The sequence below is a fragment of the Magallana gigas genome, chromosome 4 (genome assembly GCF_963853765.1).
Source record: "Magallana gigas chromosome 4, xbMagGiga1.1, whole genome shotgun sequence".
NCBI classification, from domain to species: domain Eukaryota; kingdom Metazoa; phylum Mollusca; class Bivalvia; order Ostreida; family Ostreidae; genus Magallana; species Magallana gigas.
The window spans coordinates 50327935-50355921 of record NC_088856.1 but is presented as its reverse complement, the minus strand read 5'-3'; the positions used below and the strand labels follow the sequence as shown (position 1 = coordinate 50355921).

Sequence of the window (27987 nt, the reverse complement as noted above, 5' to 3'; positions counted from 1 at the left end):
ATGTTTACAGACGGACAGACGGACGGACGACAGACAAACTGTGATCAGAATAGCTCACTTGAGCTTTCAGCTCAGGTGAGCTAAAAAAGGGGAAGGGGGAGGGGGACGAGAGTCGGATGGTTATCCGAGTTACTAAAGTGACCTAAAAAAAATACATGTTCACTATGTCCATATTCCCCCCCTCCCCCTACCAAAAAAAAACTATAGTAAACTGTCAACCAGTGCTCAAAAGACGTCGATTGGACAATACTCTTGTTGACATAATCTACTGACCAATTGACCTTTTGAACTTGACATGCTATAACAACGGTCAGCATGTATACAGGGTTTGATGACAACATATCATCTTCAAACCTACCTACATGTAAGTAGATAGCACACTTCCTCGAAGGGACATACCCCGGTAATCATTAACATGTGATTAATAAAGAAAATGGAGCATTACATCTCCGATGCAACAAACAACATTCATTTGTTTCACTTTCTAAGGAGAATTTTCAAAATGTTACAGTTTTAACAATTTTTACCAGATCACGCAAACATCCAAACATTTTACTCCATCCGTTTGAATTTGGAAGTCCATTCCAATACCGTAATATTTAAAATTATGGGGTAAAAAAAATAACTGACACCAATTATCAAAGTTGTTTACAAATCATTTATTAGACATGATAACACATTATTTAAGGTATACAATGTACAACTGCAGGATTTATTACTAGTGTGTAAGAAACAATAGTTAATCAATCTTCAGTGACAGAAATCATAATGGACAAAGATCAAATAAACACCATTCAAATGTTCAACAATTGGGTACCTTCATATGCTCTGCTTTGAGAAAAGAAAATGCATGATTTATATTTTTATTCTTATGAAAAAAGATTGAAATTAACTCAATACTTAATATAAAGGACGGATAAAAAAATGTTTTTCAAAGTTATTTAATTCAACTTTTAGTGTCATTTTGTAAACATTAAAATGTTTTGATTTCTTCGACATATAGCAATCAAAGTACTGAAGTACTGACTGGAGTTGATTTTATCGATTATTATTTATTTTAAAATCAACGATATGTAATTTTGCATGCATGGCAAGTAAATTCCTATAATTATTTAAATTACGCACATTTTTATAATATGAATTCTCCTACATGTAATTTGTGAAAATCCAATATCAATCACGTTGTGTAATATTCAAAGAATAAGTCCATAAAACTGCGTATCAGTAATCGAAATAGTTATGAGAAATTGTATAGATCCAAGCAAAATTGAACTATAGTCTCGTTCAACCAGACGCTCCGCTGTATCCACTAATCTCCGACAAGCAAGAGAGACTCTCTGCTTGTCGAAGATTTACGGAGACAGCCGAGCGTCTGGTTGAACGAGACTATATTGAACTCTGGCGTAGGAATACATAAAATGTACGACTTCAAAAAATATCTAAATTGTCCGTACCATTTAAAATCTGACTATTTACAAGGTATCTATAAATTAGTTTCCTTGAAAAGCAATGCTTAGGAAGTCATTACATCGAATTTATTGATTAGAACTAAATGTTGTCAGCGGTGTTGATTTGTGCTAAGGTCCAAACACTGTTTTACTTTCGGTTTGTCTGAGTAACTGCATAGGAAAGTTGATTAAAATCAACTCCCAAAAAGGTTTTTCTGGTTGTATTTTTATAATGCACATATTTATTTATTTTGACATTAAATGTATAAACATTTAATTCATTGACAATACAATGACTACACTAAAACAGTTTGTTATTATAATGTATAAACATGATAAACAAAACAATGATATTGTTGACATGAACTAAATGGATGTTAATTTTATATGCATGAATCTATTATATAATATAATTAATTTTCTTTATGCTAATACATGTACATGTTTTATATATCCACACAGTCAGTTTTTCAACATGTAATAGATATAAACAATGTTACACTGCTGTGTAATGTTCTAGACATATTGTATTTTCTTCACTTTACCTGTTAATTCGGTCACAAAGAGGTTGTCTCTGGTGTCCACACATAAACCAAATGGAGTCTGTAAATGACAGTTGTCAATGTAGCGGAGGAACTGTCCGTCCTGATTCAGGATGTGAATACGGTCGTTGTCATAGTCTGCTGTCAGGATCCGACCCTGGCTGTCTGTTGTGATGCCGAGTGGAGAAAATGATCCCTTGGTAGTAGAGGGAAGACCAGTGTAGGTAAACCGGAGTTTCCCGGCCTGATTGACCACCACTACTGCACGGGCTATAGGGTCTGACACACAGATATTTAGGTTCCTGTTCTCACTGATGTATTTAATGTCACCACATGAATAGAGAGGTTGTCCTTTGTCATCGTACTGAATACGTTGCTTCTCTGTGGAACCAGAGTAACACACAACTTTTGTTTGTTTATTATCATCACTGTCCATGACAACCAGGAGGTCACCAGAGGAGGTACTACAGACACCGCGAGGTCTCCACCCCCGTAGTCTGATCACTACCTTTATCTTTGTATTCTTCACTATGTTCACAGTTCTATCATCGTAATCAGTATAAACTAGACCCCCACTCCTTGTCACTGCTATGTCTTGTGGATAGTTCCCTGACTTGGTTTTGACTGACTTCACTAGTTCCCCACTAAGGTTATAGAGTCTCATGATTTTGTCATCACCACGCGTCCACATCTCCTCATCACTAAGACAGGACACATCGCGTAGTGTATATTCTCCATACTTGGTGTTTATCTGTGTGATAATCCGTGGTACATCAATGAGCGGTCTGTCCGGGGGAGAGGACTCAGCACCAGGAGATTCCATGGTGTATACTTGTTCTTCTGTTTTGATAGATGACGCTGACAGAGAACCAAACTGTTGATAAAGCTGTTCTTTGTTGATCTTCTGAGGGGTAAAACTTGGTAAGGACACTGTGAGTTTAGGAGGCAATCTCCTGAATTCATCATTCCTGGATTTGTAGGCAGAGACACGGCTGACATCATTCGAGTGCAGTAACGTCTTCAGTACAGCAATGGTCTGTGTGATTTCAGAAATATTGTGTTTAATTTCATCTTCTTGTTGATTTAGGACAGCCAGGTGTTTGGTGTCCATTTCCTCCACGTTAGATTTCATGTTTCTGATAATGGTGTTTATTTCTCTGTGCAAGTCTTCTCCATGTTTGTCGATTTCTGTTGTTAATTTCTGGGAGTTTTCATTCAGAGCAGATTTTTGGACTGGGATAATGAATGCAATCTCTTGATATTTAGGATAAATGGATTTCTTTAGTTCTTGTAAATCTTTTTGAATGATTTTTTTCTTGCTGTCAATGTTTTTAGTTATTTCAATAAATTTATGGCCGCAGTGTTCATTAGAGGAAGCACATGTTGCACAAATGGGAATGTCACAATGTTTACAGTAAAGTACACTTATGTTTGAGGAATGGTTTGGACATTTAGGAGTATATCCTCTCTTTTCAAATGGCAGCACTTTGTGTTCTTTGGATAGATCAGAGAGATGTTCCCCCACACAGGCTTTACACAGATGTATAAGACAAATGTCACAGTACATTGGGGGGCCCGGGGTCTCACAGAGACGACACCGTAACACATCCTGGGCCCAGCGCTTGTCCATGGTCAGATGCTTTTACTCATGTTCTGAAAAATAAATGGTTGATAAATCACTTTTTTAGTTTTTGTCAATTTCACTATTTCTTATAAAAACTTTGGTATTTTTTGAAGAAAGAAATTGTTCTTGTTGGAAACAGGACACTTTAGAGCTTAAAAGGTAGTAATTAAGGCATTTAAATTCTTTTAAACAAACATTTCTCATATATAACTTGTTTTAAAGAATGTGACTGACTATTTAGGACATTATAAATATCCCAAACAGGCTATGATGACCTCTTTGGATGTCTGGTACCGTCCCAACCTGTTGAACCAGGTCCGTAGGATAATATCATTTAATATACAAAGTGCCGGTAAGCACTGAGAGCTCTAACTCCAAACCGAAAAGAAAATTCAAACTACTGCTCTCTTTGACCTAATGGATTTTTTCATCAGAATAGTGAACCCATCATTCCCAGTAAATTGCAAATGGCTTCCTTACCCACATTCTTGTGAGATCCAGGGAAAAAAATCTTTTGAAAAATATATTGGGGATAAAAAGGCACTTATCAAATCTAAATGGGCCATAATCGTAACTTCTCAACTATTTTTGTAATCAAGGCGAGCCATTATGGGTCTAGACTCCATTTCATTGCTTTTATATCTTTTGGCAACATTTTTGGCCAGTTCGGGACAGAAACAAGCCAGTTCAAGACATGTTTATATTCTTATCCTCAAATGTACAAGATGGCGGCACTTAGTCCCCCATAACGATTCCCTCAAAACTACTCATCCGATAGTACATTTTCATTTTTTGTCAAATAATTTTGCCAACTCTGTAATAGAGGGCAAAGCCCTCTCACGGGCCTAGAGTGACAATTTGTTTAATTTTCTATGCTTAATGAAACAATCAATCCTTTTTTTAAATACAAATAAGACGTTTTAATCATCGCTAGAGCAGTCGGCTAATTGTATTCAGCGCGTCGGCGCGCCCGCACGTCCATCTCATCTCTTGTATTCCAAGTAAAATCTTCCCATAGTAAAACAATCAAAAGACGTGATTTTTCTTTATTTTAAAGCATTATCGCTTACATTCCTGTTAAGAAATTTCGACCCCGATAGTAATTATACCTTGACAAATAGTTTTGATTCACTTTTATAACGGTTGGCGGTAGAGCTTTTATTAATCGCAGATTTATTCTTTAGTGACTCAAACCAAAGTTCTTTGCATTTCATTTTTAATTCATGATTTGACAATGGATATTGTCTATTTTGCTATAACTTTCCGCGGTTAAAGCTTTTGCTTTTATTTTCTTTGGACATCAGCTAACATTCTTTTTTAATCTTTAATATGACATTGATCCTGAAGTCCAGTCTACTTTCCTAAGACTAATCTTGGCATTAAATGCCAACAGAGACATAAACAACATAAACACAAATGTTTTATGTCTCTGATGCCAAACAGGGTATCGGTGTTTTACAAACACATACTGTCCGTGTTTATTAATACCAACTTAGAATATATAATCGTCTAGAAATTGGACTCGTTGAGTCAAAAGCCCAACTGGCCTAAACATTATAAACCGGGGTATGCATGGTATGGGGTCGTCCACTGTATTTAAATTAACATGATGTATAATCGCAAGATTTCTCCATACTGCCTTTAGTGTGAATGATATCAAATATATGTTAACACACGGCTAATCGTCGTCTGAGCAATGATATCGTAAGGTCAATGACAAGAAGGCCCATGGCTTGTACAGACATTTTCTATAACTTTAAATTTTCTCCCGCACCTATTCCCGATATACATGTATTGTTATTATTTTATCAAGTGAGAACTTCTTGCCAATTTAAATAATAATACAAGGTACTACTATACATATGCGCACAGTATATTAACCAAATAATACGTTTCCCCCTCAGCCTTGAACCCATACCTTATTACATGATCAATGAATACTTATCCAGGGCAGGTACGATTTCACCGCGTGGATGGTGGTCCAGGGCACAGATGTCTAACATTGTAATATATATTTTAGAAATATGATAATTTTCTGTACTACAATAATAATTATCTCATTATCGCAAGAAATATCTTTAACATCATCCAGCTGCTTATGCTTCCCTCCCCCAATGCTCTCGAGAAAAAATAAAGCTGATTTCTAGTGGTATTTAGCATTATATGAAAATAACATGAAGTTTGATGACAAAAAAAAAACGTAAATTGTATTATAACGAACATCAAACAAACAGAATTCACGGTAGTATTAAACATTTTTAGATTTTTCTCTCATTCATTTATCATTTCTACATTCTCATATACTAAATGTTTCTAATAGATTTCTATTGAAAAGACACCAACTGCCTCATTTAAATCAAACTCATTGATATCAGGATTATTTATTACTTTGTGTATCAATTACCATCGGTTCTTGCAGAGTGAAACATTGTGCCCGATGAAAATAAAATCGTATAATCGATGATCTAATTTACAAACAAAATCTGTTGCGCGAGCGCGCGGACGCGCCGAATACTGCCAGTTGCAGCCGAGCGCAGTCAGTTTGTGTTGGTAATCGGAGCTCATTTCGTTTACGCACTCATCAATTTGTATGTTTGATGATTTTAAATTGTAACACAATACGAAAAAGTAAAATTGAATGCAATTTACCTTTAAAAAACGATAAAACTCCATGAAAAACCCAAAAATTATATCACTTTTTGTCCAAACATCCAGTTTCGAAGAGAAATAACTTTTTTATAAGTGCAAATAAACCTCTATTTCGTGCAAATACGATCGAAAGTAAATTATATCCTGGATCTTTTAAAACATGTTAGAAGTCTGCCATGAAAATAAAAGCAAATAGGGAGATTATCTGAAGCAATATGCATTATAAATACTTAAAAATTATGCATAATGGGAAGTACTGAATTGCATTTACAATCATAAATATGCATTGCACACTAAATGTAAGACATTTGTCAGACAAACTCAGATTAAATTATATACCCCGGTATGTACAATATAAGGACATAATTTGCACCTTATGAATTAGTTATATATAGGGTATATCAATTCTCTTGTTTTAATGCACAAATCAATCATTGAATGTTAAATAATTCAGTGTTTGGATGACAAATTTTAGTGAATTAAGGGACCAAAAATAATCTCAATATCTGTCCATACAAGGAAAATATTGTCGAGAAAAATTGATTTTCTTATTTAAAAAAAATATATATTACTCTAGATCTTTAATTCATGTTTTATGCATACATTTAAAATAAGGGAGTAAAAAGTTAAAATACTTTATGCTGAGAAATTATCCAGAGATTTGCGATGTAAATACTACATGTAGCTGCAGCCTGGTATTATCCAATATATGTATGAATTACTTCAGATTAGAATCTAAGACATTAAAATAATATACATGTACATGTGTATATTTCTGGAGGGTAATCGTGTTCAAAAATCCAGACATGTAAAGTTGTAAATCCGAATATGCAATCGTATTGATGTGCGAGCCTGAGCATGAATATGTGTAATTCTGATCGTGTAACCTATAAAACTCGGGCATAAACACGTGTAAGATTTGACTCAGTTCCTTCGCATGATGCACATTTTGCAACTTTATGGTTTACATTAGTTAATTAAACCTTCAACTTTGCACACTTTCAATCCGTAGTTTCTGCAGTTGTAACTTCAGGCTCGGCAATAGCACATCTGACATGAAACAAATTGACAAGTGTAAAGTCTACAAGTTTGTCGAATTTTGACATGACCTTATATGGAAACAGTGACGTCACTGATAGAAAAAGGCTAGCTGCAGGTAAAGGCATGCCATAATCACCGGAATAGGGACGGAATAAATAAAAAAAAATATTAGGTAAGCCTATAATCATATTATCTCTGGATAACAACATTTCATAGAGTATTATTTTTCGGAAAATTAAATTATGAGATTGGTGTACATTTTATCAAGAGAATGTATAAAAGATGCGAGTAAAGAATTCGATCGGCTTCAGATATCCTCTTTGAACTGAAAAAAATTACATTTAATGACTTTGTTTGAATACACGTGTATAAAGATATATATTATTCATAGGCGTCTGAACCGGGAGGGGGAGGGGCTGGGGGGGGGGGGGGGGGGGACTTAGCCCCCCCCCCCCACTTTTTTGCCAAGTTAGACCTAACCATTAGGAACATAGCAACAGGGAGGATTCAAACCCCCCCCCCGTACTTTTTCCTTGCAACAAACAAAATTGTTCCTTAAAAGACCATAAAGAGAATGAAATATTAATAGTGATATTGAAAATCACTAGTCATAGTAGGTCATAGAGTCATAGTAGGTATACTAGCACCCCCCCCCCCCCCGCACTACCACGGATTAGGAATTTCATGATTTGGGGGGGGGGGGGAATTGGGCAGGTAAGATTGGAGTTATTGGTATACCCTTCCCCACGGATTAGAATTTTCATGATTATGGGAATTCTTGTCAATATTTTTCATGATTAGTTTAGCCCCCCCCCCCCCCTTTCAATTTGCTTCCGACGCCACTGTTATTAGAGTACATGCAACAAATTGTTAAAGTATAGGCCTCGGCTGAATTAAGGAAATATCTCCAAATGCATCCTTATCGCTACCACAAAGTTGTGACAAGACCCCTTCCCCTCCCCCCCCCCCCCCCCCCCACGCGAAAAATTACACGGGGTCCGTCAGCTGAGTTGCAAAGTTATCGATAAGAAAAACAAACTATTTAAAGACATTGGTTTTGAGATTGTGATTACCCGGTAATATGAGACATAAGAAGCGACACCTTCTTTTAAAAAAAATGAATAAAAATTCCAAATATAAGGTTAACTGTCGTGAAATTAAAATGTGTATAAATTATTTTAAGAAATGTTTCTTTGCATTGTCGGCAATATATAGGAAAAAAAGCCTTTCATGCAGGTAAAAATTGACATTTTTAAAAAATTATCTTAAGCATTTATTACGGGATTGAGTATGACGTCCTGAATGTCGGTTCAATACAGACTCACTTTGTGAAGTTGGCTGATAAAAATTTTCTGGAGAGCTAGTATAATACAGCTTTACAGCCCTTTGTGAACTAGCTGCAGGTATGTAGCTCCCTCAGGCTGTCTAAAAATACAGATGGACGATCTTTGAGCTACAGTGCCTCCTATAGTAAAACTTCAATTTACAGCGCACAAAAATATGCGCTAGTTTTTTTAAAATTATTATTGAAGATTGTGTTATTATTTATCTTTCACTTACACAACAACAAAAAGTATAAATACATGTAAAGTAACATAAATTTTTCCGCGAAAAATTACCAAATCCTTGCAGGTCATTTATTCTAACTAATTCAGAAAAATAACAAGAGTAAAAATGGGGTACTATATATGCAATCTTTTTGCAGTTCAACAGCTGATATTTTTATAAATTATCAGAAATCAAAATCCTAGCAATTTGCATACTTCTGATATATATGTATAAATGATCTGCAAAAGAACAACTTCCTATCTTGAAAACTGTTCGAGGAGTTATCGGTACAATAATGGTACCTTTTTGACAGCCACTCGCCCGTCTGCAATTTTTACTATTTCAATAATCGGAAACCCGGTTAAAAATTCACTGCAAAATTCTTAGAATTCAGAAGCAATGGAGTTACATGGGCCCTCACGGCGGTCTTCGAACCCCATGCCGCTCAAAATATATTTACCCCCTTAGGAAATTTCTTGATCCGTCTCATTTCTAGAAAAGAGTACGCATTTACTTATATTCCAGTTTAAATTACATGTCAATTTTTTTTAGAGATATAAGATATTAGGCAATTCCTTTTATAATGCCATGAGAATTATATTACGGAAATTAGCGCATTCGTCACTTCGGCAACGGGTTTTTTTTTCTACATGAACCTCTTCCTGTTTGGTCCAGTTTCAATCATACCTCAATTTATTTTCTAAAAATAATACCGGTGTTTTCGATAGAAAAGGTGTCGTTCATTAAAAGCTTATTGCAACAGTTTAGCTGATTATTATGTTTATTTTTCGTTCATTCCGGTCCGGCGGTTACGGCATGCCTTTTCCCGCAGCAAGGCAGTTGCCATATAAGGTCATGTTAAAATTCGACAAACTTGTAGACTTTACATTTGTCAATTTGTATCATGTCAGATGTGCTATTGCCGAGCCTGAAGTTACAAACGCAGAAACTACGGATTGAAAGTGTGCAAAGTTGAAGGTTTAATTAACTAATGTAAACAATAACGTTGCAAAATGTGCATCATGCGAAGGAACTGAGTCAAATCTTACACGTGTTTATGCCCGAGTTTTATAGGTTACACTATCAGAATTACACATATTCATGCTCAGGCTCGCACATCAACACGATTGCATATTCGGATTTACAAGTTTACATGTCTGGAATTTTTGAACACGATTACCCTCCATACATATTGATAGAATCAAAATAACAACAAAAATGCAGCTTAAATCTTATGGAAGGGAATTACCGCCAAAATCTTATGTCTTGCTTTTATTCTTATTATGCTTACTTCTTTATTCTTCAGTACATTTACACTTGCATGTCACTTTATTGTTTTCATATTCATGCTTATCTTATTTCACTTTGATTCTCTTTTATCCTTCATTGTTAGCCTAATTCTATGTTGCAACATTCTCTTCTTATTCATGAAAATTCTTTCTTCTATCTCTGTTACAAACGTGAATTCAAACACGCAAACCATAAAGCACTTTCAATAAAGACGAATACAAGTTGCATGAATTCAATGCTGCATTATGACGCCAGGCGGCAGTGTGCGCGCTACAATTGCTGCTCCCCGAAAAAAAAAACAACGTAGCTAGCTTAATTAATAAAAATGTGGGATGTTTCGCACCATGACATTTCGCTCCAATGTTTATATGTTCAGATCAAGAAATGGAGGGGAGTTTTATGTACTAAGGGATAATTTATAATTTTCTTTTCCGGGGAGGGGGTGGGGGTAGGTCGAGTTCTATTTTCAGTAGGTTTACTATGTGAATTTAAAAAAGTTTGAATTTTCAAGGGTGGTGGGGTGACTGGACCCCCCTCCCCCAAATAAAATAAAATTTTAAGTCTGCGCATCAGTTACATATATGAGACGATGTAATCTTACAGTTCTCATAATTAGCACCCGTATCATAATTATCATCATCGCAAGCTTGATATGGAAGTCGGTCAATTCAACTCTTCAAGACCAGTTGACAGGTAGACATGTATGAGGTTCATGTCTCTAAGTTACATGTATCATAGCTTAAACACCTTCAAATCTAAACATGGACATTCAGTTACATGTACATGATTTATATTAAAATAAACAAACCTACAATAAGCATGGCTGTGAATGATACATTGTACATAAACATTTTTATCACTTCGAAAATTTGTGTAAATAAAAAGAATACATTATTTATGTTTTGTATTTTGGAAGGAAATTTTTTTTTATTTAGAACTTTATATAATTTTTTTTTTATTAAGATTTGATTTAGATTTTAAACCAAAACGTTTAAACATTCATATCACATACCGTATTTTAATCTCTTTGCCTGGTTTGTTTTCGTTTACTCATTGTGTAGTTAAGTCACTGATACTTTAGATTCGTTAATTTTTCCGCGTATACGTATAATTACTTCTGCGATTCAACCGTTCTGTGCCGAATCGCTAGAATATAAAATCGCGTGCACCAAACTTTGTTTCTATATCACAAGTTCAAAACTTTTAGAAAAATAAGTGCATGAGACTTTAAAACCTGAAGTTTTAAGTTTTTAACCCGGAATTTCTCGCGGATATTAATCATCGCATTTAATCAGGGATACACAGTACTGTAGCCTAACGAGAAGTACATAGTGATTCATGCAAGTGATAATTTTCACACGTACTTGAGTACAGGAAAAGCTATTTCTAAGCATTTCGTACCCCAGTCCTTTTATTGTTTTTCAAAAACATCTTAAAATTTAGTTTATTTTTATTTCTATTTCATCTACTTGTTCCACGGGTACCTCTCAGTCTGGACAGAACCATGCACCAACCTTCCTCTTTTCACCTCAAATGAAAATGAAGTCCTGTCGACAAGTACGTATGACATGTTCCTTCCCTAAAAATTAACCGTTCGATCATGCAAATAATTTGTTACTGCATATATATACATGTACGGTACATTGCATTGCGGATCTAGAATGAGATCGGATCCACCCCAATGGAAAACTCACACTTATTTAATTAACCAATAAAATAATTAATACAAAATTATCTGTCAGAAATCCCCCACCCCTATGATTTTTTTAAAAACCGCGCGGGGGCATTGTACATGAATACAAAACAAGAGGCCCATGGGCCACATCGCTCACCTGAATAGCAGTTCCTTGTAACATTACATTTCGTAGCATATGCTTTTTCTATTTTAAACATTGAACCCCTTTCGGGGGACCCAGTATTGGTCCGAGGTTTATGGTTGGCTTGAACAACATAAATAGTAACATAGGAATGAAAATGTGTAGCACTGCGGTGGGACCGCACGTACATAGCCTGAAAAACTGAACGTAGAAGAGTTCCACTTCAAGAGGAATAACTCTCAGACTGTACAGAACATCAAGAAAGATAACTCTTGGTTCCACTACATTTATTTAGAGTTTACACAATTTGAGGATCCTTGCATAGTAATCTCACAAACTGTAGCATTATAGTTCTCGAGAAAAACTTTTTACAAACATTTTCAATATATCTTTCTATGTTAAACTTTGAACCCCCTCTTGGGGCCACAGTATTAGTCCAGTACTAAAGTTTCAATTATTTGGAATCTACATTATTTAAGGATGCTTGCATAGTATTCTCACAAGCTGAAGCATAATAGTTCCCTAAAAAGCCATTCTTAAACATTTTCCCTCTATATTTCTATGCTAAACTTTGAACACCTCTTGGGGCCCCAGTATTAGATTGAGGTCACGGCTTTTATAATTTCGAATCTACACTATTTGAGGATGCTTACGTAGTTATCTGACAAATTGATGCATTGTAATTCTCGAAAAGAAGATTTTTAAACATTTTCCATATATACCGGTACTTCTACATTTAACTTTAAACCCATCTTGGGTCCCCAGTATCAGTCCAGGGGTCACTATTTTAAAACTGTCGAACCTTCATTATCCAAGGTTGTATGCATGATAGTAATCTCACAAACTGAAGCATTGTATTTCTCGAGAAGAAGATTTTTTAACATGTTACCTTAATATTTCTATAATAAACTTTGACCCCTCTTGGGGCCCCAGTATTGGTCCGGGGTCACGATTTTACCAATTAGGAATATACATAAGCGAAGGATGCATGCATAGAAATTCCACAAACTATAACATTGTAGTTCTTGAGAAGAACATTTTTAAACTTTTCCTGTTTTTTAAAATGTTTAAATTTTGAACCCCTCTTGGTGCCCATCAGTTCTCCGGGGGTTACGATTTTTACAAATAAGAATCTACATTATTTAAGGATGTACATGTATGCATAGTAATATCCCAAACAGTTGCATTGTAGTTCTTGAGAAGAAGATATTAAAACATTTTCCTATATATGTTAAAATCTAAACCCCTCCTGGGGCCCCATTTTTTGTTCGGGGGTCACAATTTTTACAATATAGAATCTTCACTAAATATACATATGTACAACGTTTTGTGTAAATATTGGCATTTTTGGTGCAGTGGTTCTTGAGAAGAAGATTTTTAAACATTTTGCATATGTAGTTCTATGTTAAACTGTGAACCCCGCCTGGGGCCCCAGTCCGAGGGTCACGATTTTTACAATTTAGAATTTTCACTATATATACAAGCTTTTGAGTAAATATTGGAATTTCTGGTGCAGTTTAGAATCTTCATTATACATATCAAAGGCCGGAACGCCCACAAAGGCCTTGAGCTGACATTTTCTTTAAAATAGGTATCATTAATTTAAATTTTTTGTACCAATAGTCGTATATCAAATAATATCAAACTAAAAATATTATGTGTAACTATATTAGTACATATTATAGTATTTATTGCCAAGGTGACAACATACAAATAAACATAAAACATGGGTTCATCAACAAGATTTCACAATAGCCCTCGCCATGCACCGTCTTCGACCAGGGATCCCGCAAGAAAGAGATCCGTGCACGCGCTGTCTGAGTTAGGTCGTACATACAATAAGTCCATTAATACCACAATATTCAACTATATTTAATATGCAATTTTAACATTACCATGTGATTGTATACTCAGTATATATCCTTATAAAATACATAGTGATGCATTTGTGATACAATGAATCATAACTCATTATGGTTACAAAAATTGAAGAAATTTCAAAGTTCAAAAATAAATTATCTTCTTTCTGTTTAAACACTCTTTGAGCAAATTTTACGGGTTCATCATTTGTATACGAGGGAAACACATTAAGAGTGTTTCCCTAATAATAATAAAACATTACTTTTTTCCCGTGTGAAACAAGATTATCTATGGTATGGTTGTTTATAAATAAATCCACACCATGTGCGTAGATCTGCCGTTTCTATAATGCTCAACCAAACTAGCTGCAATTAAGGTAGCTAAACACAGTTTCGTATAAAATCCAGGGGGTTTTTCTCTGGGGAAAAGCATGATGGGTAGGGATTTTCCTGCTATTTTTATGCGGTATACATGAAAATAACATTTTTAAACTCTCCGTTGCATAATATAGTGAATTATCTTTCGAATACATGAAAAAAGTATGTAGAAACATTTTAAAAATTAATTTTGTGAGACTCTAAAATAAAGGGCGGTAACTCCAAAAACATCCCGATTTTACACATGCAGAATTTCATGAATTTTTTAGCGGGTAACATAGCTCTTTAAAAAGCTGACGAATGTACCCTGAAAATACTATGAAATGATGCCTAAGGACTTGTTCTTGAAAATGTACAGAAATAAAAATGGCTGATTTGGTTGCATTCTGCTTTTAGGGGGAGCCTAAAATGCATGGGTGTACTGCATTTAGAGGCACCCTTTTGTCTATTTTCCGCATGTTTTGAGTGCCAAATAAATTCTAGCATTAAGTTACATGTGCATTATTTTTAAATATTTACAAAACTCACGATTTTATCTTTCTATTGATATATAAATACATATGTAACATATTTTAACAATTTATTTTTATAGGGGTCAGTTTTCCTTGCCCCTCATCTGAAAACGTCCTTATAACGTTACATATAAAACTGTGTTTTGCACCCATTGCAACAAAATCACAAGATAAATTTATCGCTTACATTTATTTTTGAGACCGTGCCCGATAACAAATCAATTTACATATTAATTTTTATTTTTATCGGGCACAGTATCCAAATTAAATGTAAGCGATAAACTAAAAAAAATATTTAGTGAATTTTAACACCTTAGCGTATTCATCCGTCATTTCTTGATTAAACAACCTTATATACTTATGCAATGAGTTGCCAAAAATCAGGGAGACACAGTTGGGTTTTTTGGTGCACAATTTAGTTGAATAAATGGAACAAAAGTCATGAAAACATTTTTTCTATGTATTTCTATGTTAAACTTTGAACCCTGCCTGTGGGCCCAGTTTTGGTCCGGGGGGTCACGATTTTTACAATTCAGAATCTTCACAAAATATGCAAGCTTTTGTGTAAAAATTGGCATTTCTGGTGCAGTGGTTCTTGAGAAGAAGATTTTTAAAACATTTTTCTATGTATTTCTATGTTAAACTTTGAACCCTGCCTTGGGCCCCAGTTTTGGTCCGGGGGTCACGATTTTTACAATTTAGAATTGTCACTATATATACAAGCTTTTGAGTAAATATTGGCATTTCTGGTGCAGTGGTTCTTGAGAAGAAGATTTTTAAAACATTTTCCTATGTATTTCTATGTTTAACTTTAAACCCCGCCTGGGGCCCCAGTTTTGGTCCGGGGGGGGGGGGGGGTACGATTTTTTTTAAATTTAGAATTTCCACTATATATACAAGCTTTTGAGTAAATATTGGCATTTCTTGAGAAGAAGATTTTTTTTTAACATTTTCCTATGTATTTCTATGTTTAACTTTAAACCCCGCCTGGGGCCCCAGTTTCGGTCCGATGGTCACGATCACGATTTTTACAATTTAGAATTTCCACTATATGTACAAGCTTTTGTGAAAAAATTGGCATTTCTGGTGCAGTGGTTCTTGAGAAGAAGATTTTTAAAGACATGCACCCTATACTCACTGTTTCGCAATTATCTCCCTTTTGAAAAGGACTGTGCCCATTTTTTTATAATCCCCTTTCCATAAGGATGCTTTGCACCAAATTAAGTTTGGCCCAGTGGTTTTTGAGAAGAAGTTAAAAATGTGAAAAGTTTACAGACGGACGGACGGACGGACAGACAGACGGACGGACGGACAGACGGACAACGGGTGATCAGAAAAGCTCACATGAACCTTCGGTTCAGGTGAGCTAAAAAGTATCTCTTTGAGTCTGCGTATATCATGACTTGTTAAAAGTTGACTATATTTACATGTATTCCTATATTAAGCCCTTAATTTGAGATGTTTTCACGAATTTATCAAATTTATGCCATTTGTTAGTTTCGTTTTAATAAATCTTCGGGAGCAGCAATTGTAGCGCACACACTGCCGCCTGGCGTCATAATGCAGCATTAAATTCATGCAACTTGTATTCGTCTTTATTGAAAGTGTCTTATGGTTTGCGTGTTTGAATTCACGTTTGTAACAGAGATATAGAAGAAAGAATTTACACGAATAAGAAGAGAATATTGCAACATAGAAATAAGCAAACAATAAAGAATCAAAGAGAATCAAAGTGAAATAAAATAAGCATGAATATGAAAACAATAAAGTGACATGCAAGTGTAAATGTACCGAAGAAAAAAGATGTAAGCATAATAAGAATAAAAGCAAGATACATGGAATTTTGGCGGTAATTCCCTTCCATAAAATCTGTCCTAAGATTTTTTTGCTTCATTATTAGTTATTCATAAATACCCCTACCGTCGCTAGCCAAGGGTTTGTGATATGCAGGAGCGGTGCGGATCAGAAACCCTTGCCTTACGAAGATGAAATGTTTCAGGATTTAAACAATATCTATTTACATACCAGAATGAAAATTTGTTTACAGGTTTTTGTATCTCTCTCTCTCTCTCTCTCTCTCTCTCTCTCTCTCTCTCTCTCTCTCTCTCTCTCTCTCTCTCTCTCTCTCTGACTGTCGGCTAAACTAAAAAAGTGGCTATTAAATGAAAAACCATGGATATTTGTATAACATATAATATAAAATAATTAAGATCTGGATGATCAAAAATGAATTTCATTTTAAATTACAAGGAGAAATAAAAGATATCGGTAAAACGAAATCTGGCTTCTTCTACAAAATACTACTTGATGATAAATCCAAAAAACCTATCATGGAGAGTAAATGGAAAAATGAATTTAGCGACATAAACTCATTGTGTTGGCGAAAAATATATGATGAAAAAATTGTAAAAATTAATGATAAAAGCATTGCTGAATTTGATTTTAAATTATTGCACAATCTGTTGCCAAATAATCTATACCTTAGCAAATGGAATAAAAATATTGATAAATATTGTACGTATTGTCAAGAAATTAAAAATACAAAACATATGGTTTTCGACTGTATACTTGTAAAAAACATCTGGAAAAAGGTTTCTGCTATACTTAAAATTAATATTGCTAGGAAACATCTTGTTTTGGGTTTTATTTATAATGGAAACCAAAGCAATGCAGTTTTAAACAACATAATATCCTTCATTGCATGTAAAATTTTTAAATACAAAATGAAATGTAAATTGATAGAAGACAATGTCACAAATGAAGGCCTAATTTTATTTTAAGGTCATCGCTTGCAAGCTTTTTCCTTGTAAATCAGCAAGCACAAGCTGTCAATTTTGATTACTGTATACTTAGAACTCTTTCTGAAAGGCTGTTAATTGTAAAATATGAAATAGTAATAACAATAATAATAATAATAAAAAAATATTGTATTATTAGTATTAGAATATAATGAACTAGAGGGCGACCTGGGTCTCGTACTTTCATGCGGTATAGGACAAAAAGAACTGTGACTGTAGAAGCAAGTCCTACCGCATAGTAACGCATTTTATATTTTCTATATTCACAATTGTCAATTCCTATTACATGCATATTCGTAAATTGTATTTAAATTATGACTTAGAATTGTTTTCATATATTTTTTTCAATAAATCTTTACATAAGAAAAAAATAAAAAAGATCTGGATGATAGCATTTGAAAATTGTGTGAAGAGTTCCAAGAGACTTCCGAATGGAAAAAAGATAAATCTTTATAAAAAAATCTGTTTTTCGTTTCTGTGAATATTTCTGGGTAAAAAAAAAAAGAGATGACGTTTTAATAAAGGATTTCAATTGTTCTCCTTTTAGCTGTATATATTTCTATAAAAATCATCAAAATGTAATGGAAACAGTAGCCTGGGATAGACTATTATACCGAGCGCAGCGAGAGGCGGGCGAAGCCCGCCTCGCGAAGCTAGGATTAATGGTAACACGTATATTTAAGAAAATCAGTGAAAAATGAAAGTTGAATCAGGGGTACTAAGGCAAAAAAAAATTTCTTCCAGCCATGGGCGCTGCCATATTGGCAGCCATTTTGTTTTTTAAAAGTTAGTTCGATCATTGATTGACCGGTACTTATCAATGTTTATTGCCCCTAAACTCGATTAAAATGTTCCAGTGTTTCAATAGAAGGTAATTTGAATTAAAAGAAATAAAAGAGGACATCAGATAAGTTTCAATAGTGCTTCAGTCAAGAAACACGACTAGATCTATATATGTATGTCTTATCAAATTATCAGATGGAAAATAAAAACATTAACATCAAGGAACTGATCTTTTGGGAATTGAATAAAGTATTCAATTTTATTACCGGGGCATTTATTTGAATTTAAGTGATAAACAATGAAAGAAGAAAAAAAAACATAACTTTACGTCTGAAACATGACGTCATAATTAGACTGAGCACGCGACGTTTCGTTATAGCGAGCGCAGCGAGGCGGCGCAAAGCGCCGCTCGCGTAGCGAGCTCCATAGACAACGTGTACGAACGGAGGAAATTCGAGTTGAAATCTGCACATTGTTCAAAGAAAATTTTATGAGGCCACGTGAAAACGTTCTACTATCCCAGTGATCCTTTGCGGTGCATAGCAACATGGTGGAACAGAAAGTGTTTCTACGGAAAATTCTTACCTCTACATAGCATACATCATTTTCATTTAACAATAACAAAAAATCCTTCTAAAACATTACAGTAAACAACACATAAGCTTACGTAAAAAAAACTGAACTTTTGCTGACATATGACGTCATTTCCTTCTCCGAATTTGTCCGACAATTTACGTAAACTGTCGAGCGCAAAAGAATGTTAACTATGACGTCACAAAGATCTCGCGTTTTAATTTCCCGCGATACATTTAGAGGTGGATCAAGCATATGTACTGGATCATGTAGGAAGTACTCAGTATCGAGTTAACGGTGACTCTTTGGCTGATTAGTTTTGTTTTGATGATTTTTTTTTTGCTTAGTTAATACACATGCAAGTTCCATGCTAAATTTATTGTCATATTGATCCAATCATATATGCATACGTTAGGTAGGTGACAAAAAATTATTAAGAAAGAAAAGTCTAATCATTATTAGATCTACGTGCAGCCACGTCATTTTGTAATGAATAGATAAATGAAAAGAATTAAACTGTTAAAATATCTACCGGTACATGTATTTGTTATATAGTTGCATATGTGGTCAAATAATATTGGATATCACACACTAAGAAAGGGGTGAGGGCACATGTCTACAACGCTTATATAGCGTACAAAAATTAAAAAGATTTAAAACAAAATTAATGTCACTGAGGAAAATAATTAAAACACGGGTTACAACAAGGAACAAAATGAGAAATAACAAACAAAATTTATTTTTACTGATTTTAATGATCATTATTAAAAGGTAAAGAAAAGATAAAACATAATTGTATCTACATAAAAAAACGGCGTTGTGTTTATCAAAATATTTTAAATCAATGTAAGTCTGTTTAACATTTTATTAATGCTCAGTCATGTGGTAGTTTGTTTAAGTGTATAAGACTAGGAAGGGGCCATTGGAATAAAAGTTTGATAATTTCGGGTTCCTTGCGGTGGTAAAAGTTTTCGAGACAAAGCCAAAGTTTTTTGGTTAGGGCAAGTCCACGGGTTGCATTTAACAATGATGACAGATGTGTCATTCCTTCTGCGCTCGCCACAACGGTCACACCGTAAAACATATTAGTCTATAGCCTATCAGGACTTGATCAAATTTAAGCAATAAGATAACAGTCCAAACAAATCAATATATAAAATGACAGGCCAGAGATGATGAAAGGGCATCTACTGATCTATCGCCCCATTTATAGCGAGCGCGGCTCGCCGGCGCGCAGCGCCGGAGCGAAGCGAGCTCTACCGGCAAGGCATATGTGAATAGAAAATTCGGACTAGTTGCACATTCAATCAACGGATTTTTTGGCGTCAGTAAATCGGACCAGTAATGCATTGTTTCAATCGTCCCAGTAGTTCACTGTAATCATGGCAATTTTTATCACTTCACACTCTCACGAGAATCAGCAAGACAATATAAAAACAATAACGATGTATACGACATACAGTCAGTGCTACCTCTAAAGTTCACGTCAGTACACTCTCAATCAAAAATAATCGAGTGACGTCACAAAGGTTTACACATTGATCCGATAGATTTTTTCGGCGTCAGTAAATTTTGACCCACAATTCATAGTACCAATGGTTTCCAACCTCACGTTCTCGCGAGAATCAAAGTACAACTTTTGAGAAGCATATAAAAGATGTGTAATTTTAAGAACATCATACTTATTTAAGTAAATAAAACAGTATACTTGGCGTACTTTTATTTTTCAGGGGAGTTTTAAAGAGTCAGGCGACACTTATAATTAACCAACGTCAGCTTTGACGTCACAATAAGCACTGATAAGGGGAAATTACTCTAATTGAAGTTATTGTAAATCTGCTGAAATATGACCAAAATCCTCTCAAAATCTTGCAAAGGCTAAGCTAAAGAACAGCTGAAGAATAAGGACATTTCTTCAGATACAGGAAACAATTGTAAATTGCACTCATTTGGATGAATGCTCACATTTATTTTATTCACTATAATTACGGTATATTCCTGGAACGCGTACACGTAGCATCGCCTTTTTTTTAAAAGGGAGTGGGTGGGCGGATGGGTGGATGGCAGCCTGATCCAAAAAATCTTTGCAAGCAAAAAGAAAAAAAAATCATGAAAATTCTAATCCTTCAGCTCTTTAGCAGTTCAATGGTTTCTTTATTTTCACTTCCATTTATTACATGCGGGGGGCACCATGTTCTTTTAATTTGATACATGTAAGCAAATATTATAAAGCGTAAATTTAAACAAGTAATAGCTTTCCAAAACGCTTGCCTGACTAAACAAAATTATTCAATGGAAGCATGCATGTAACAATTAGGCTATTTTATCAGAAATAAATTTTAATTTTCGCTGCTGATCATAAATTTATAAATGGAACATGCAAATTTAAGACAAAATGTTGGTCTTTTCTTCGATCTAGAACATGTACATATATATCACTTGAAATTCATTTATTTTATTAATTCAATTTTTTACTGAAAGGCATTTTTTAAAACTTCCAACCTTATGAAATATGAGAAGGTATACAAACACGTCTTGTTTTTTAATGTGTGTGGGCAGCTTCATTAAAATCATCTTGACAAGCAATTAAAAAAGGGCGAAATCTCAAATTCATGAAAAAAACCCCAAAACCTAACTGTAACTTCAATTCAATTAGAAATCCTTATTTGCAGTTTCATTATTGCATGCTCCTACTAAAGTGGAGGGGGAGGGGCAAATCCGTGATATTTCCATTTATCATATAAAGTTAAGAAAAATGCCAGCTGTCAAAAAAGAGGGGAGGGGAAGCAGCCTAACTCACCCCAACCCCCGAATCTACGTGCCTGTGATGTAAACACATGGTGTGCTCTGGGGTATTTGCATGATCCCAACAGACTCGGCAACTAATCGACGCGCAAAAACTATGAATGAGACATTTTGCCGCGAAATCCTGCTTTACCGTTCACGCAAAGAATGAACTCATCCAGAGATCAATGGAGAGGGGGGGGATAGAATTGTTTTGTAACAGCTACATATATGTTTATTATACTTGTGAAGCATGTTTTGGAAGAAATCTATCGAATTAAGAAACACACTTTATTAGTAATTGTTAAATGTAGTAATGTACATTTAGTAAGACACGCGAGTTATGTTCCCTTTTCAAGATTAATGAAATCGCCCAACTTAACGAAAATCGGGTCACACTCCGCTTTGGCGATTTAGTTCCTCCAGTAAACATTCCAGCTGTATAAATATATATTTGTTTTAATCCAAACTGATGACTCTCTTGTAATAATGATAATCCAACACCAATTATTTCTTACATTGTTCCGTAATAGATAAGATGTTACAACTTGTTGCGATCGCGATGACCCCCTTCCCCCTTTTTCACCGGTGGAATGCTGATCTATTTTTAAATCAGGATTACACACGTGATCTGCATGGCGACCATCCTTTTCACTTAAAAACTCTTGCTCGCTGTTGTTATTACATGCCATATAACATTTCCATCAATTATGAACGTAAATGCTGACATCTTGAACATGCATCGGTTAATCTTTTTAGTGAAATATCATGATATTGCTTGTCCCATTGTCTGCACTGTTTCGGAGATTGCAACTTTTAAAACTTAGATATGCCTGACGTCATCAGGCAGAAAGAATAATTAAACATTTTTCTTTTTAAAGTGGAGGGGGGGGGGGAATCCATGATAAGTCGATTTTCTATGTGTAAATAGAAAAAAAAATGAAATATTTTTTTTAACATGGGGGGGGGCTAATAATGAGTCAAGTTTTATATGTAAGTTTAAGAAAAAATGTCTACTGCAAAAAAAGGGGGATGAACTGACGTTACAATCACTTTAAAAGAGGAGATATAGTGCAATGAATATTAATTAATATATTAAAATCTTTATTATTCAACAACATTGTATCTGAGATAATCATTAAACTACCGTTCTACTTATAAATAAATAAATTATAACAAATCTTATAAACTATGAATAATGAAAATTTACTGAAAAATAGGTATGTTTTATTTTTTGGCATTCAAAGTTTACGTTGTTAATTTTATTTTTATTGATTTATTATAATTCATTGTTTGATCACATGCTGTGCTCGCCCCAACGGTAGCACCGTAAAACGTATTATTGGCTTCGCCCTCCAAACGGTTACACCGTAAAACATATTAGCGAGCGCAGCGAGGCGGCGCGAAGTGCCGCTCGCGTAGCGAGCTCCACAACGTGTACGAACGGAGGAAATTCGAGTTGAAATCTGAACATTTTGTGGACCCGCGTGAAAAAGTTCTTTATATCCCAATAATCCTTTGCGTTGCATAGCAACATGGTGGAACAGGAAGCGTTTCTAAGGAAAATTCTTACTCCTAAATCGCATATATCTATTTCATTTAACAATACACAATCCTTTAAAAACACTTAAGTAAACAACACATATGCTTACGTTAAAAAAAAAATAACCTGTACCTAACTGAACTATTGTTAACATATGACGTCATTTCCTTCCCCGAATTTATCCGAACATTTACAAAAAAAAGTTAAGTATGACGTCACAGTGATCTCGCGCTATCATTTAGAGGTGGATCCAGCATCTTTACAAGATGCACATGTAGGAAGTACTCAGTATCCGTGTTAATGGCGACTCTTTTACTGATTAGTTTTGTTTTGGTTTTTGTTTTTTAAGAAATGAACTCAATAGAGAGGTTGAGATTTCAAACGTGTACGGGTACGGGTACGTGAACTAGTGGAATCACCTAAATCCTTCGCGTATTACGTCATCAGTTTTGTGACGACATTGTTTCTACACGTTCTCTAAACTTGTAGAGTGTCGTCTACACGTAAGTACAAACGTGTAGCTTTTTACAACAAATAAAATCTTATTGATGAGTGAATGTATTCTTGTGATACATTATATAGATTTTTAAACTTCATTTGCATGAAAATTGATAAGAAATTTACCATTTATTTGGAATTAACCAAATAAATTCATGTCACAAAACTGCGTCGATTTACGTACACATTTGTATCCTACAAGTTAAGAAATCTCAACTGATAAATTACAAAAACGTGTACGTGTACGTGTAGTTTTAATACACGTACGCGTACCCGTACACGTTTTAAATCTCAACCTCTCTAATGTCTACCCAAGTTATACTGGTATAACCTGGGTTGGGGCAATTTACGCTTTATAATCCGCGAAGCGGATTATAAAAAAGCGTAAATTGCTCCAACCCAGGTTATACGAGTATAACTTGGGTAGATATTGAGTTCATTCCTTATAATTTAATTTTCTGGAATTTGCTGTACAAATTGAGTCCGTTTTACTTTTAAAAATGATATAAATCTGTTCAAAATTCAAACGTAACGTCAAGTGAATTAGTACGTTGGTGCATTGTGACGTGTCTTGTGACGTGCAAACCAGGTTATACAAATTTAACTAAATTTTTCTATCCAATCAAATGCCGCGTTACAACCAGAATTAAATTATTGGTTAGTAAATGCACATGAAAGTTCTACGCTTAATTTACTGTGTATTGATCCAATCATATATGCATACGTTATATAGGTAGCTGACAAAAATTTATTAAAAGAAAATTCTAATTATTATCAAATCTAAGTGCAGCCACGTCATTTTGTAATAAATGAATAAACAAAAATGAGGAAAAATAAACTGTTAAAATATCTACAGGTTTTTTTATAGTTGCATATGTGGCCAAATCTTTAAATAATATTGGATATCACACACTAAAAAAGGGGGAGAGCAAATGTCTACAACGCAGCATATATATAGCATACCAAAAATTAAAAAAAAAAAAAATGAAAACAAAATTGATGTTACAGAGGAAAATAATTAAAACACGGATAACAACAAGGAACAAAATGAGAAATAAGACAGACGCGCAATTTATTTTACTGATTTAATGATCATTAATAAAAAGCAAAGGAAATCAATGCTAAATTAAACATAATTTTATTTACATTAAAAAAAATTAAATGGCTTTGTATTTTACACCAAGATATTTCAATAAGTCTGTTTAACATCTTATTAATGCTCAGTAATACATGTAGTTTGTGTGAATGTATAAGACTAATGTTGGGACAGTTGGAATAAATGTTTGATAACTTCGGGCTCCTTGCAGTGGTAAAAGATTTCGAGACAAAGCCAAGGTTTTTGATTGGGCAAGTCCACAGGTTGCATTTAAGGTAAAGATCTAGTAAATGAAAGGTACCCACAGGTTCAAGAAATATAAGATATAAATTCTTTCAATGATGCTTCATAACAATAGCTTTGTTTGATAGGGTGAATCGGGGCTAAAAGTTTTGGTAAACACAATGAAAAATCACGTTTTAAACTGTCATTTTTAATGAAATATGAAGGAATTTAGGAACATATTTCGGAGTTTCGTCCATTTTTGACTAATAAAATATATCTTGAATGCCTACAGTCTCCCCCAAAACGGAATTGAACAAGCCCGTGACATCCTCTTTAAGATAATGTCAAAATGAATATAGGTATCGGGATTAATTTAATTTCCCATGATTTAATATAGAATGTCAACAAATTGTTTAATTTTCTACATAATTCCTTTACCGTAAAGTACGGGAAAAAGTTTTTTTAAATGAATTATGACGTCATAATGGTTCTAGCACCAAAAAGACACTCTGGAATAATTTACTAGATCTTGACCTTAAGTTAACAATAATGAGAGATGTGTATATTATAGCATTGAATCATGATTTTTGAAGTATACACTCTCATAACTGCAGCGGTGTGTGCATACAAATTGAGTAACGCGCGTTATGAAAATTTGTATGCACACACCGCTGCAGTTATGAGAGTGTATACTTCTAAAAAACATGATTTAATGCTTTTATTTACATTTTTTAACTTCTTGCCTTGTCTGCAAATGTGATTCATACCTTAAAATTCCTTATCCTAAGGGTAAGTTAATATTAATGGAAGAGCCACAGTAACAGCCACAAGCGTGAACTTTGATTTTCGCTTGTGACGTTGCAGTTTACAGCGTTCACCGTTTGTGACGTCATAATAAAACTCGTCAATTTGACCTTTGACTACTTGTTGCATTTAGAGGCATTTGAAGATCACAGAATTTAATGGAAAAACACAGTAGAATGTAAATATAGTCCCTTCTGCGCTCGCCCCAACGGTCACACCGTAAAACATATTAGCATTATATTATAATCGTCAACAATCAGAAATAACAATAATACGTTTAACAAACTACGCACCTCATGAAGGCCTACAAATGGCGACAATATCCATGGATGTTTTCCCTTCTTGGTTCGTGTTAATTCTTCCTTGTCGGCGGCCTGTTGTATAAAATCACGTGATTGGTTTAAATAAAACACAAAACCAACAGGCACGTAGCATCGTTTTTGAAAGTGGGGGCCAGACTCATTCAAAAAATCTTGACAAGCAAATGCATGCGATTTAGGAGTAAGAATTTTACTTAGAAACGTTTCCTGTTCCACCATGTTGCTATGCAACGCAAAGGATTACTGGTATATAAAGAACTTTTTCACGCGGGTCAACTAATTCGGGGGGGGGGGAGGGAGGTGCTGGTGTAGTATATAAATATGACCGGTAGAAATACACAAGTCGGTATGTCGAATAACAATTTATTAACGATCCAAATTTGTCGTTTCTACACGATCTATGCAGTCGGCATGGACAATACAAGGTCCAGTCTCCAACTGATGATCAGTGTGGATAACGACTTATTTATAGATAAAACATACATACAGGTGTAAATAAACAGAGTTACTCTTGACACATACAATATTTAATTTAAAGGATTACTCAAGATATATAATTAGTTCAATAACAGGTGACATCTTAATGTCCAGCGGTGAAGGTCTAATTGGAAATAGTTAGCACTTAATTAAAGAAACAGTATGTCACTCTAGATAAGTGTTTCTCACACGGTGACAATACCTTTGGAAGTTCTTTATTTACCATGTACGCAATGATGTCTTTGAAATCAGAGTCATTCTTTTGAAATTCTATTAACTCCTCTTTTGATACTGTTGATATCTCATTCACACAAGCCAGTGGATCAAAATCTGTGTAAATGGCTTCTGTCTGAACCTGCATGTTTTTGTCTTGTTTTCACCCTGAATCATTGCAATGTTTTGTTCCTGTGGATATACCCGTCTACTGAGAGCATCTGCATTTGAGTGTATTCTACACTTCTTATGAGTGATATCAAACTGCATGATAACCCTGAAGGAATATAGCCCATGTAGCCAATTTGCTATTTGTTTCTACTTCTTTCAATTTCTTTACAAACGTGATTGCACTATGATCTGTGAAAGACTGTGATCTGTGCTGAAGACTGGGTCAGACTTCATATCCTGCATATTAACTAATTTTGTTAGAAACTCCTTTTGGAAGGATACATTTATTGCTTTTAAAAATATACAAGATAGAATGAAATTACTTACATAGCAAGAATTTATTACACAACCCATATGGTACAATAAGAACATTACAATGGGGGGAAAATCAATTTTCTTTATTGATTGGTTTAATAAGAATATTGTTTATATCAATGATTTGCTGGATGAAAATGGGTCCTTTTTTAAGTTTACAAGACCTTCAAAGTAAGTTTGATGTCAAGTCAAACTTCCTTACTTATCTTGGTTTACAGAAATCTAATTTAACTAGTTTACATTATCATGGAATCTCAAAAGAAGATAATAACCCAAGGCCTTTTATTAATTTTTCATGTACTATGGGAGTGTCGATCCTAATGTTCAAGAACTCTTTCAGCAATTTTTGAATTCTGTCAATCAAAGAGAATCACAATCAAAAGAGATCCTTTTAATTTTTATATTCGGGCTACACCCTGACCCTATTTCTACAGACATTTATTCTATTTTCTTGGTTATGAAATCCTATATCTATAGGAAAAGATGTCTTAATGAAGCACTAACAATTCACGAATTACTTATAGATATTAAAACACATATATCAACTCTAAGATATATAGCTACCCGAAATTGCAGATTAGATGATTTCTATAAGAGATGGGAAACTTGGCTTTTTCTTCTTAATAGACTTGACTGAACAATTATAGCAGACTCTGACTGTATAGAGATGATATAAAAC

General features: G+C 34.4%; 2 protein-coding genes across 4 annotated transcripts in view; one reads left to right on the top strand and one right to left on the bottom strand.

Annotated features, from left to right (window-relative positions):
* The window catches only part of LOC105331947 (general transcription factor 3C polypeptide 1), a 245419-nt gene that overhangs the window by 87039 nt on the left and 130393 nt on the right, over window positions 1-27987 (top strand). The window lies entirely within an intron of this gene.
* Window positions 636-26175, bottom strand: LOC136274905 (tripartite motif-containing protein 2-like). Its single transcript, XM_066082773.1, has 2 exons — window positions 26106-26175; window positions 636-3643 (listed from the first exon to the last, which is right to left on the bottom strand). The coding sequence occupies exon 2, from the start codon at window positions 3618-3620 to the stop codon at window positions 1965-1967; it is 1656 nt and encodes a 551-aa protein (XP_065938845.1). The 5' UTR covers window positions 3621-3643; window positions 26106-26175; the 3' UTR covers window positions 636-1964.

Bases quoted from the DNA above. Each gene is read 5' to 3' on its own strand.
- LOC136274905 (XM_066082773.1), bottom strand. From the start codon at position 3,620: ATGGACAAGCGCTGGGCCCAGGATGTGTTACGGTGTCGTCTCTGTGAG.